Source organism: Rhinolophus sinicus, linkage group LG17 (genome assembly GCF_036562045.2).
Source record: "Rhinolophus sinicus isolate RSC01 linkage group LG17, ASM3656204v1, whole genome shotgun sequence".
Lineage (NCBI taxonomy): Eukaryota > Metazoa > Chordata > Mammalia > Chiroptera > Rhinolophidae > Rhinolophus > Rhinolophus sinicus.
Genome location: NC_133766.1, coordinates 15,438,619 through 15,452,014, shown reverse-complemented (window position 1 = coordinate 15,452,014; position 13,396 = coordinate 15,438,619). Strand labels below are relative to the sequence as shown.

General features: G+C 39.9%; 1 protein-coding gene across 2 annotated transcripts in view; it reads left to right on the top strand.

Moving 5' to 3' along the window:
* CENPF (centromere protein F) overlaps positions 1–12,885 on the top strand; it is a 52,661-nt gene extending 39,776 nt beyond the window's left edge. For both annotated transcript variants that reach the window (XM_019738114.2, XM_074322088.1), the window contains exons 16-20: positions 578–739; positions 4,276–4,441; positions 5,709–6,185; positions 7,664–7,842; positions 11,932–12,885. In XM_019738114.2, coding sequence (XP_019593673.2) covers positions 578–739; positions 4,276–4,441; positions 5,709–6,185; positions 7,664–7,842; positions 11,932–12,129 — 1,182 coding nt within the window. In that variant the 3' untranslated portion in view covers positions 12,130–12,885. The remainder of the gene's footprint in view (positions 1–577; positions 740–4,275; positions 4,442–5,708; positions 6,186–7,663; positions 7,843–11,931) is intronic.
* The last annotated feature ends 511 nt before the right edge of the window (positions 12,886–13,396 follow it).

Here is a 13,396-nt window from a genome sequence, read left to right as displayed (position 1 = left end):
AAATAGAATAGTATCATGTTTCCCCCAAAATAAGACCTAGCCGGACCATGAGTTCTAATGCGTCTTTTGGAGCAAAAATTAATATAAGACCCAGTCTTATTTTACAATAAGACCTGGTCTTATTTTAATATAATATAATATAATATGATATGATATGATATGATATGATATGATATAATATAATACCCAGTCTTATTTTACTATAAAATAAGACCTGGTCTTTTTTTAATATAATATAATATACGACCTGGTCTTATTTTACTATAATATAAGACCGGGTCTTATTTTAATATAAGACCCGGTATAATATAATATAATATAATATAATATAATATAATATGATATAGTATGTAATATAATATAATAAACTATAATACCAGGTCTTATATTAATTTTTGCTCCAAAAGATGCATTAGTGTTGATGGTCTAGATAGGTCTAATTTTCAGGGAAACACTGTAGGAGAGTCTCAAAGACCATTTGAAATGGTCCTTGGAACAGCAGTTTTATTTTTTGTTTGTTTTCCTTACAATGTTTGTAGCCGAGCCTCCTGGCTAAAGTACCATCTTTCTGCCCTAGCATGAAACGGAAATCCAGATATATCGAGAGAAACTGACTGCTAAAGAAGAATGCCTCCGCTCGCAGAAGGTGGAGATAGACCTCTTGAAGTCCAGTAAAGAAGAACTCAATAATTCTTTGAAAGCAACCACTGAGGTTTTAGAAGGATTGAAGAAAACCAAGGTGTGTTTACTTCTCATTACTTCATGACTTAGAATGGTATCTACAGAATAATAGTGGTTTTAGTGATACTGAATTACGAGCTTTCATTTTAATTTTCATGACAGAGGTTTTTTGTAGTCGTAAATAATAGTCATCAATTCTGTACTGAGTTGTTTTTAAAAATCAGCGGATGGCCTGCAATCTTGAATAAACTTTATCCACTACTTAGTGAATCCTCAAATTAAAGGATGTTACAGCCTTCTTGAGATGGACATGAAGATGAAGCCAAGAACAGACCAGGGTAGACCCCTCAGCTGTCAGTAATAGTTTGGTGGGCAATTCCAAAGTCTTGCTTGATTGGTCTCCAAGTTCACTGCTATCACCAAACCCACTTTCCTATGGCTTCTTAGGAGATCAAGGTGTGAAAAAGCACTTGGTCAGGCACACATATGTGTACATTCTCCTCTTTCTCCCCATGCAACGATCATAAAACTTTTTCTTTAAGGAAAAAAGAAGGCAAACCCTAATCTCGGGATTGTTAGACTGTAGATGGTACTGCGGTAATTCTACATGGAAAGGGAGACTGTTTTGATTCTTACAGCTATTTTTCATAAAATGGATGTCATCCAGAATGTATAATAATGAACCTGGAAATAAATACCTTCCAGTAAAGGTTTTTACTTACAGGGTGATTTAAATGTTTAAAATTGTGATCTTAATTGTATGTTGAATATATTCAAACTGAAAACTAGGCATAAACTTCTTATGTTTTTAGCTCTTATACAATTATCAAGGTGAAGAAAATATACCAATAAAATACAAAACTAATAAAATTCAAAATAACATTAATGATCAGTAATCTTTTGCTGCTACAAAATGAGAGATGTTAGAAAGAAGTAGCTCCAGGTATAAAAATACTTTTTTATATACTCACTTTCTATCTTGTTAATCTTTGGCAGTTTTACTGTGGGGAATCTGTGTGTGTGAGTGTGTATGTGTGTGTGTGTGTGTGTGTGTGTGTGTGTGTGTGTATGTGTGTGTACACACACTGGGTACAAAATGGTGCATTGTTAGTTGAGTATCCTGATCACTTGTAATTTTATGAGCTGCCACTTGATAAGCATTGTTGAAATTGAATTAAATAAATCTCTAATACAATTATGGTTGAAATCCGAAATAGAAAATTTCAAAAGTGCAGATTTACTGCAACATTGCTAATAAAATATTTTAAGATGAAATATACAAAAAATGAAATCACTAGCAACATGAATATGATGCTCATGTTTTGTTTTGTTTTTTGAAATAGTTTGGTTTGCCTTTACCTGTTCATGATTTCTTTCCAGAAACTCTTAGAACTAGGTTGTTTTAGAATTCTGCAATTTTTAGATATTACATAATACAATGCATATGCCACGTATTATATAATATCCCAGTAGGATCTGGGATAATACTTCATACAAATTCATATTATTTCTGTAGCAAAATGTATGAATATTCTCATAAGGTGGGATAAAGACTATAAATACCTGCATGTCTGTTCAGGTCAAGTTTTCCCTCTAAATTATTTTCAAGGTTTTTTTTTTGTTTATTTGTTTTTTTGGTTAAGGAACTCTGAACTTCTACTACTAAGAAGTGTATAATGCCACAGTTCTCCCAACATTCTATTTACGTTCTGTTTGAGCTACTTATGAAATTTAAATTTGTACTGTGAGCCATAATATTGTTTAGCCTTCACTTGGTGCGACTAAAATGAATCCAGTCTTAGACACTGAAATTTTCCCACAGCACAAGATTATAAATGGGAACGTAGTTCTCTCATTGAGAAATTTTGACCCACCAAGAATATGACCATGGACATATACAGTGGGGTAAAGACAGTCTCTTCAATAAATTGTTTTGGAAAAACTGGACAGATACATATAAAAAAAATGAAGCTAGACCACTTTCTTACCCCATATACAAAAATAAACTCAAAATAGATTAAAGACTTAAATATAAGATCAGAAATCATAAAACTCCTAGAAGAAAGCATAGGCAGCATACTCTGACAGTGCTCTTAGTAATATTTTTTGGTGGGTATATCTCCTTGGGCAAGAGAAACAAAAGATAAAATAAACAAATGGGACTACATTAAACTAAAGAGTTTTGCACAGCAAAGGAAACTATCAACAAAGCGAAAAGACAACCTACCGAATAGGAGAAGATATTCACCAATGATACATATGACAAGTGGTTAATATCCAAAATTTATAAAGAACTCATATTTAACAACAACCCCCCCCCCCCCCGAAGCAATCCAATTAAAAAATGAGCAGAGGACCTGAATAGACATTTTTCCAAAGAGGACATACAGATGGCCAGCAAACACATGAAAAGATGCTCAGTGTCACTAATCATCAGGGAAATGCAAATAAAAACCACAATGAGATACCACCTTGCACCTGTCAGAATAGCTATCATCAATAAATCAACAAACAACAAGTGTTGGTGAGGATATGGTGTAAAGGGAAGCCTCGTGTACTGTTGGTGGGATTGCAAATTGGTGCAGCCACTATGGAAAACAGTATGGAGGCTTCCAAAAAATTAAAAATGACCAGCAATTCCACTTCTGGGTATGTATCCAAAGAAATCAAAAACACTAATTCGAAAAGATATATGCATCCCTATGTTCATTGCAGCATTATTTACAATAGCCAAAATATTGAAGCAACCTAAATGTCCATCAATAGACAACTGGACAAAGAGGAGGTGGTACATGTATTCAATGGAACATTACTTGGACATGAAAAAGAATGAAATCTTACCATTTGTGATAACATGGATGCACCTACAGGGTATTATGCTAAGTGAAATAAGTAAGAGAGAGAAAGACAAATAAATACTATATGATTTCCCTTGTATGTAGATCTAAAAACCAAAATAACCAACAAAACAAACTCATAGATACAGAGAACAAACTAATGGTTGCCTGATGGAAGGGGGGGTATGGCTGAAAAAGATGAAGGGATTAAGAAGTACAAATTTGCCGTTACACAGTAGTCATGGGGATGTAGGATGTAGCATAAGGAATATAGTCAATAATATTGTCATAAGTATGTATGGTGCCAGGTGGGTACTAGATTATCAGGGGAATCACTCAGTAAGGTATGTCAATGTCTAACCACCATGTTGTACACCTGAAACTGATAATATTGAATGCCAACCATAATTGAAAATAAAAATAAAAAAGACTGTGTCTACGGCCCCCTAACCCCACCCCCTATGTGTGATTCTCATTGCATAAACACAGGCAGTGGGCAACTTAATAGAACATTATCTTAGGAACCATGCTTTGTGCTTGCTGATACTAAAAGGGGGAGTGAGGACACCATCATCTATCTGGGAAACTTAGGAAACTGAGTGGAGAAGGTGAATTGTTTTATGCATCTTTTGATATTTTATTTTGAATACAGTAATCCTTAAATTTACAATATGTGATTCTTAATTGTATCTTGTCAGTTATTTTTTTGCTCATAAAGAGAAATTCAAGGTTTTAAATTCAAGGTTTTGTTTTATAGTCGGACAATCTGAAATACGCAAATCAACTGAAGAAGGACAATGAACGTTTACAGGAGAAAATCAAGTTGTTGATCAAATCGAGTAAACAGCTGGAGGAGGCAAAGGAAATTCTACAGAAAGAGCTGTCTCACCTTGAAGAAGCTGCACAAGAGAAACAGAAAACAGGTGGGCGTCCCCTGGGCACATCGGTGAGCCAAAACCATGTTCCTCTGGTGACATCCTGGTGGTGTACACAGGAAGTATTTGGAGTCTCTGTTCTATTATGGCGTGCTGATTTTCAGCAGTTTATCCGTTTTCCAGTGTCCGAATTCTGTGCTCAGCATGGGGTCATTAATACGATTAGGAAGGAAGCCTGCAATTTGAAATAGAATAATCACATCTTCTGTTCTGCAACACACACACAAAAACTGACAGCTCATTTTACTCGTGAGCCCTTCTAAGAAGAGGTTTTCATGTGGATGTCCCCATCTACCCGGTTCTACGTCAAGTACCGATTGGCATCTGAGCTGGCAGTAGGAATTTATGAGCAGCTGATTCCGGTTTCCTTGGCGCATCCTTGTGGGTCAACTAAATGAAAAGGTTAAGGGGGGGGGGCTATATTTTGGGGTGTGGAGGTAAAATAAAGAAAAGCAGTGACAAATGTCCTTGTCACTTTTCTGTACTTGTGCCCCCAGAATGGAATGCTGTTACCGAATGGCAAGGTGATGGCAAGTATATGTGTGGGTCTTCTGGACCATCGCTTGGCAGGGTCTTACTTATCTCACTTAGCATAATGCCCTGTAGGTCCATCCATGTCAGTGATGTTGCCTGCTGAGAAGAGTACTCAGGGTGTAGTGGGGCCCCTGGGAGCTTTTCTAATGGACTGAACACCAGTCATGGCAGCTACGAGTAGACCAAGACTCCCACCTTTATAGTGTCCTCCGAGCTTTTGTCCACCAGGTCCTCCATTGTTTCCAAATGGTTTTCAGAGCTTCTTTGGACTTAACTTATCACAGGTCCCCTCTGTCTCCCAAAGCCATTACCACTGGGACTTCATATTCTTTACCTGCTTTTATTGTTCATTCACTTACGATGCAAAGAATGGACAGGGGGCAATAAAGGATGTACTACATTCATTTGACCTCATGAATAACTACAAGAAAGTGTGATGGGTTGGCTGAAATACGAGTTTGAGATTGTGGTATATTTTACTTAAGTTGTCCAAATAAGAGGTATGGAAGGAAACAACTAGAATATATACCTTGATATGATACCACCCAAATGACAGTTGTTTGAACTAGCAGAATGTGTGTAGCTATATTTTCCCGACTTCTCCAAAAGCAGACAAACAAACCAAAAATCAAAGAACACATCTAAAGTTTCCTGCTTGATCATGCCCAGTGTCAACTAGGGAAGCATCAGGGGACATGATGTGTCACTTTATTTTTGACAGGTACTGTTGTGGATGCCAATGTAGAGGAATTGATGACCGAGGTAAAAGAACTGAAGGAAAGCCTTGAAGAAAAAAGCAAGGAGGCAGACGAATACTTGGATAAGTACTGTTCCCTGCTGATAAGCCATGAGAAGTTGGAGCGAGCCAAAGAGACGTTAGAAACACAAGTTGCTCGTCTGAGTTCACAGCAATCTCAACTTCATCTCCAGAGTTCTCCTTTGCTGAATTCAGTTGTTCCAGGGTCATCTCTAGCTCCTTTTGTTACTGAGAAGAAGTTACCATCCAGCCAAAGTAAAGCTTCAGGCAAACGACAGAGGTCCAGTGGGATTCGGGAGAGTGGAGGAGGAACAGCGTCTCCTACACCAGAGTCATTTTCTAAAAAAAGCAAGAAAACCGTCAAAAGTGAAGTTCACCCTGCGGAGGCTGCGGAAGATACCGAGTTTGAGCCTGAGGGACTTCCGGAAGTTGTAAAGAAAGGTGTGCGTAATTTAAAAACAGAATTATTTGGGTTCTTTTAAAGTCCACATAAAAATTCACATGCAAAAAGATTAGTTTTTAGGTTATTGCCTAACAGCACTAGCTCAGCTTCAGAAGCAACGGCCACTAACTCAGCTTCGGAAGCAATGGCCTACTTTTAAATTCGTAAGGTGCATATTTTCCTTTCTACCATGAGAGAATGACTAGGATCTAATTACTCATGTCACACTACAGAAAGTGCTGGGACATTTGAAACATGACTGTCAAAAACCTGTTCAGATTTTGACACTTTTGTGCTGTAAAATCCCCAAATCAAGACATCCTTCAAGCTTCCCTGTCTTTGGTCGCGTCCGACCCAGATAGTCGGTAAGCTGGAGGATGGGCTGGATGATGCTGGCTGGAGCCACTTACCACTTTTTTTTTTAAAAACCCCAGTGGTCTCCTAAGGGTCGCTCAAGGACTGGGGCCAGTCTAGGAACTGTTGGTTCTTGTCCAAAAAAAAAAAAAGATCCAGAAATCAAGAGTAAGAGTTTAAAGTTTTCATAGCAATTTGACATTGTAGCAACCTCCAAGGACATAATCATTTTTCTGTGGACTCATTCTTATTGTATTGTACAAAATTATCATTCCACAGCAGATTAGAAGTTACGCCCTGTTGCTCCCACCGACCCCAAATGATCAAAACGGATTCTTTGCCGTAGATGGTTTGAGAAGCACTGTTCTGAGTCACTCCCTTAGAAAGTGTAGCCACCAAAAAATTAGCTCTTTTGCCTTATTGATTTTTGTTTGTAGTTAAAGGGTTAAAAACAAAATGAAAAACAAACGCTGCTTTAGTTAGCCATTAATGCCGCTCTGAAGTGTACGTTATATGCTGACTTTGAGTGTCCTGGGGCTTGACTTGGTCCTCTTGGTCATCACGAGTCAGGCCAGTTCCCTCGACAGAAGGAGAGGATGTGTGTAGAGTGAACTCCCTCTTAGCAACGTCAGATCTCTCCCCACTCCTAGTCTCTACACGAGAGGCGTCACCTGAGGTAGCCGTTACCATTTCACATTGCCTGCCCCCTTTAAACAAGAGCTGGCCTTTTTTATTTTTCCTTTCCTCTTTATCCTCTCATTTTTATTTTTTTACACTCTAATCCAAATTTTACAGGAGGGCCTGCTGGTATTTTCTTCAGATCTTAGAAAAATGCGAGTTAATATATCCACATAGAAGAAGCAGGAACAAATTTTTCTATTTAATATTGTTTTCCCCTTCCTTTCCCATTGTGGTTTTTTATGTTTCTAATAAGAGAAAATCTGTTATTTATTCAATTTGACAACTCCCAGGGGTATCGTGAAGTAAATCCCTGCCCACTGTGGTTAGCAGACAGTTTTGGGAGTTATACTTTTCTTGGTTAAAACTTTACCTAATGAACACCATTTCCGTGGTAGATAAAATGGGACCTAGCAGTGTTGACAGGCAGCTTTTTTGCCCTTAGGGTTTGCTGATATCCCAACGGGAAAGACAAGCCCATACGTCTTGCGAAGAACAACCATGGCAACTCGGACCAGCCCTCGCCTTGCTGCACAGAAGTTAGTGCCATCCCCGCTGAGCCTCCACAAAGAAAATCACGCCGAGCCCTCCAAGTCAACAGCTGGTGGCAGCAGATCACAAAAGGTAAACGCCTGTGAACAAGTATCTGTGGTCTGAAATCCAGGAAATGACAGCCTTCTCTGGGCCAGGGTTTGAACCTGCGCCCTCTGACTCAGGAGCTCTCTCAAGTCTGTCCTCCAGGCAGGGTAAATAAGTCAGTAGTGAGCAGACCCGAGGGTAAACATGATATTATCCTGCTGCCCAATCACGTCCTGGACCCAGCAGGCCACTGAGACCGAGTCTGGTGGGAAATGGCATTGTTAGGTCAGAACTCAGAGGACGTAGAAGGAAGTTTCAAGCATTACCTTTGAAGGATTTGAGGAGGTAGTTTTTCTCTTGGCACAGGCATTGGTCATTACTCTTCCATGCTTTTTCCTCTTACCTATCTGCTCCCACCTCCAGCCCGGCTCTGTCTTGCATCATTTGTCCTTTACTTTCTGCAGAAAGCACGTGTTTCAGTAGATGTCTTAAGTGAGAAACTCTGTCTTGCTCTTTTTCTAGCGTTTTTTGCAAACTTGGGGTTACAGGAGTATTGTTGGAAGTTGCTAGAATCGCTTTAAGAATTTTTAAACTTTTGTAATTTTTGCATACTTGTCAGAGTTTAGTTAAGTATGCAATCTGATTACTTTGAAGCGGCAAACAAAGCCTTGAAAGTGTAGTAACCCCTATTTGTGTAATGCAATAATTCTTAAATGACCAGGTGTTCTCCTCATTAGGATTTTGGGCACCAAAATACACTGACACTGGTGATTAGTTGGATCAAAACAAGAACATATTTGCAAAGTTATATTGATATATAGGAGCTTCAAGCATTAAAGAATTTATACCTAGTATTAAGTTTGTTCATAACTTACATTATAATAAATTGTTTCAAATACGGGTGAGGAAGAAAGGTCTGACATTTTTTCACTCATTAAAGTGGGCCCATCCATTACTTGTATTAGAAATATTCTATGATTTTGTGCAAATTTTCTCCCATCAATTACCCCCATATCTCTCTCTCACTCCCATGTCTCTCTCTCTCTCTCTCTCTCTCTCTCACATGCACACACACACGCCACATTTGGTTTTAACTTTTGCAAGCTGGTAACAAGACACTGAAGAGAGTATTCTGATAGAGTAGGTCCTAACTTTCCAGTAACCATAAAACAGTTTCTTTTCCATAAAGCAGTAGTGCCCCTAAAGAGTGAAGCTTCCAAGCTTGACCAGAACAGTTAACCACAAGCTAACCCCTGGCCTGCAATCCAGGAGGAGTCACGTTTAGGTTCTGGTGTGGGAGGGGCCACCGCCTTAGGCCGGCGGCTGGGAGCCACTTCTTACTCCTCAGTTCTTACTAACATCCATTCCTGCTGGTCTTATACTTGTGGGGATCAGGCATTTATCTAGCTCTATTAAAACAGAAAATCATGAAACACAGGTAGTAAGTACCCTGGTCTTGCACTCTTTTACGCCAGTTCACTTCGCTGTAATTACTTGCTTCAAAGTCTGCCTTCTGCGTTGCAGTATGAGTTCTGTGAGGTTCATGGTTTACTTGTGTCCTCATGTCCAACACATGCAATAGATACTTGTTGAATGAATGGAGCTGTTGATGTCCTGAAGTGATTGCAACCGGAGATGGTTTAAAGGTGTGTTAGGAAATCATCTCACGAAATCACCACACGGGTCATTTTTCCCTTCTCTGAGAAACTGATGGTAAGGCAGTTTGCATGTAGAGTTCAGACTTATTCTCTAGGAAAAAGGGCTTTGCACACTAGGGGGCCTGCTCTCCACACTGTTGAATCTGTTGAGTACAGAGTCGTAGCCATGGTTTCCTGTGAGTTTGTGCTCATTGTACGAGCTGCAGGCAGCAGTAGGCACCAGCGGTTATAAAATACTAAGCAATTCTGCATACTTGTGCAAATGGATGGGGGGGGTTCCTCTTGAGAGGAGGTTGTAGGAGACCGTGTGATTAGATGCAAACTATTCAAAACCCAGCCTATTGATTTTTAATTCAATTCAGCATTTTCTGAGCCGCCTTATAAAATGCTTGCCTCATCTGTGAAGCATATTTCACATTCAGTTTTAAAAAATATAGAGCCAGGCATCATTTCCTAAGACACGTGCTTAGAAACTCAGGATTATGAGCCTTCACCTGAAGTGACTGGCTGGGTTTGGAGTGAGATGATTCCCTTGGTCATTGAGCAGGACCATGAGTGACATCTGACAAGTTCAAGGGGGAAATGGGTAAAATGCAGACTAGGTGAGGATCATTCTGTTCTGTCTCTGGGGATGAATGAACCCAGGAGCTCCTAGTTTGCTGGGCACAAGGGATCATGATTGTGTGTACCCTGGATCTGACCGTGGGGTTGGTGGTCAGTGCCAGAGGACCGGCCACTCCATCATAGAGGACGACAGTGATGCCATCACCACGGTTCAGCCAGTCATCAGTGTAGTGTGGTCTTGCGGTTTTCTCCCCCCTACTAATGAGGTTTATGTTCTCTGAGCCACCTGCATACTTGCCTGTCGCCACTGTGGCTGCTGACATGGTTTGTAAGACAGTTAGGGGGGAGGTGCCCTTGGTCGTTTAAGTACTGGGTGGCATCTCGTTATAGAGAAGTCTGATGCTAACTCCCCAACATGAGGGTCACGTCCACAATGTAAACTCTGATCCCAGACGACAGTTGCCTCAGTTTAGTCTCAGAGAAATTGAATCTAGAGGTGGTGGACATCAAGGGGTGGAATTGGGCTATTTCATTGGGATAAGCAGTTTCAGTAGCTCAAATTCTTTTTCCCAGTGTGATCTTTCTCTCTTTTTTTAATAGTGAACCTAAAGATTTGACTCTACTGCATCTGATGGGTTCAAGGGAAACACCTGTCTTTCATATCACTTTCTACTTTAAAAAAAAAAAAAGTACCAGTAAAACTGTGTTGTTTTTTTTTTTCCCTTCAATTTTCCATGGACAGTAATTTTCCATTAAGTCCTGATCCTTCAAGGCTGTTCCTTTTAAGTGTCCTGCACATAATCTGAGATAGAGGCAAGCTGTCCTGAGACTTGATCTGTTGGCCAGATTTGCTATGCTTTCTGTAATGAACAGTATTTAGCTGCCTTTTAAAACCACATACTTCCTATGGAAAGAATATAAATAGGGAAATAATTTCCATTCTTTTTTTTTTTTTTTTTAACTGTTTCAGGAGGTCAGTTGCTCAGGAAGCAATCTGTCACATAGCTACTCTCAGCATTGGTGCTGAACACGTACTGCCCTTGTGAAGGAAGCTCTCTCTCTCTCTCTTTCTCTTTCTCTCAAGATCTTCCTTCTTGAATCATCAACTCTTACCTTTAACTTGGGTTAAGTGTAGCTTTTGTGTATTTCATCTGTCTTGCTCCTCTTTCTCTTTTGAACCCTGTATCTTTCACTCCTATGTAAACCTCAAAAAACCTTGACTCTATCAGCTACCACATGCTCTCATCTGCATCTTAAAATCTCACATTTTCAAAGCACCTTCTTTCTTTTAAAAGATAGGACATCAGCAAGGGGATTTCCTCTCACTGGATTTTATTATTAGACAGCTGCCCTTTTGCTGTAATCCAAATTCAATATGGAAACGAAACAGCAATGGAAGGAGAATTAGTAAAATGCTGTTATATGAGGAACAGGTTAGGTCTTTCAAATGCTTCCACCCTACGATGGTGGTGTTACTCATTTGGATTATATTCAATTGAATGAAAGCAGGGGCTCAATTTAGGGTAAACAGAAGCTTGTTTGGGTTCTCTCTTAGGCGGATATTGAACATTTGCCAGGTAGTCAAGCATATTCTGAGCACTAGGGACGCACAGGTAAAGAGGACATAGTCTTTGCCTTCAAAGAGCTTCCCCTCTGGTCTGAGAATGTCACACTGCCTTGGGAGCACGTCTCTGGCCATCAGAAGTGTCAAGGAAGGTTTGCAAGGTGACTCGTCAGAGGTTGGTCAGACATTCCCCTAGCTTCTCCGTTAGGTGGGGCCTGCTCTTTGTGAAGAAGAAATAGTAAAACTATAGTTTTTAAAGAAGAAGATTTGATGGAAAAATAAAGTATTTTTCATGTTGGAGAGAAGTGCATGTGATTGAAACCTCTAACAAAGATGCTTCTGTTGCAGGTCAAGGTCACCCCACAAAGCCCAGCAGATTCGGGTGCCACCTTCCGAGAATCTACCACGAGATCGCTCTCGGTCAGTAACCTTCCTGAGAGAAGATCGGCTGACAGCCCCAGGGAGAGCCTGAGGGCCAAGCGAGGCCGGCTCGCGCCCAGCCCAGAAGCTGACCCCGGGTCCACCGAGAACTGTAGGGTCCAGTAGAGGAGACCTCGTGTGTCAGGACCCCTGGCCTGTGGCAGTAGTTGACTAGAAAGCAGGGTGCCTCCAGGGTCTTGTCATTAGTCAGGGAGCACATGATCAGTGGGAAGAAAACAGTTCCTCACAGACCTAAATGCGTAGTGCTCTTTAGATCTCCCGTTAGAAGTGTTAGAACTAAGTTTGGAAGCCCTAATCACCTGGTCGTCTTTGACAGCCCTTTCCGTATGTAAACAGTAGTGTAGAAAGCTCTTGGGTAATGTTACACTTAAGTGGCAAGCATTATATAACAACTTCCGTTTGCGTGTGTATTTTACACTAAAAAAAGGCAAAACACATTTTATACTTCCAGTTAACAGCTCCCAGGAAAATGTAAACTCCTGCTTTATGTTCTCTATGTGTAGTGTTAGCACGAAACAGTTTTAGATGGAGAATTTCTTTGAGCTGAGTAAAATGAAGAAAAACCATGTTGTTTTTAAGGAAAACACACACGTGTACACACATGGGTGTGTTCGCCCTTTTCTTCCAGTGTGTTCTCTAAACCTTTGCTTATCCAACTTGTGCATATTTGTGTGTGTAGTGGTGGCAGTTGTGTGTTTATTTCCATTTAGCGGGGTTGCAGGCTCCTCCAAGGTGTAATGTATCAAGTTTTCTGTCATTGTGATGGTTTTTTTTTAAAGACCAGTTTGGTGTGCTTTCTCACAAATGGCAATCTTGTATTTAAATATGGCATTTTGTCCTAATAAAAAAAAATCACTTGTGTATTCTGTGAAAATGATTCCTCAGTATAAGTGCATCGTGAGCGTGGGTACCATGTCTTGTCAACTTCAACAACCTCTTGCAAAAGTAAAACTATTTTAACAAGTGATACTAGGATATGTAGTGAACATAGTCAGTTATATTAAAAGACATAGCTTGGAAGGTGAGTCATGAAGATTGTACGGGAATATCTATCTACCACGTCCAGCCAGTACCTACCACAGGACGTGTCCCCATTAATTCATATCAGCTAGGATACCAGTATGTGGCATTTTCCAGCTTGTTATGATGACAGCGTTTTGAAAATATGCAGGCATTATGAGCCGTACCAAATCTGAAAACTTTGGAACAAGTCCCTGTGTCCTTGAATCAGGGTAAAAAAGCTTTCCAGGACACGAGCTAGTAAAAGATCATTTTGCTCTTGGCTTTTGGTTCGGGTTAATGTGTAAACTTTGACCAATACTCTCATTTAATATTTAAAAATTGTCCTTTGCAAGGTGGTTCGATTGTTGGA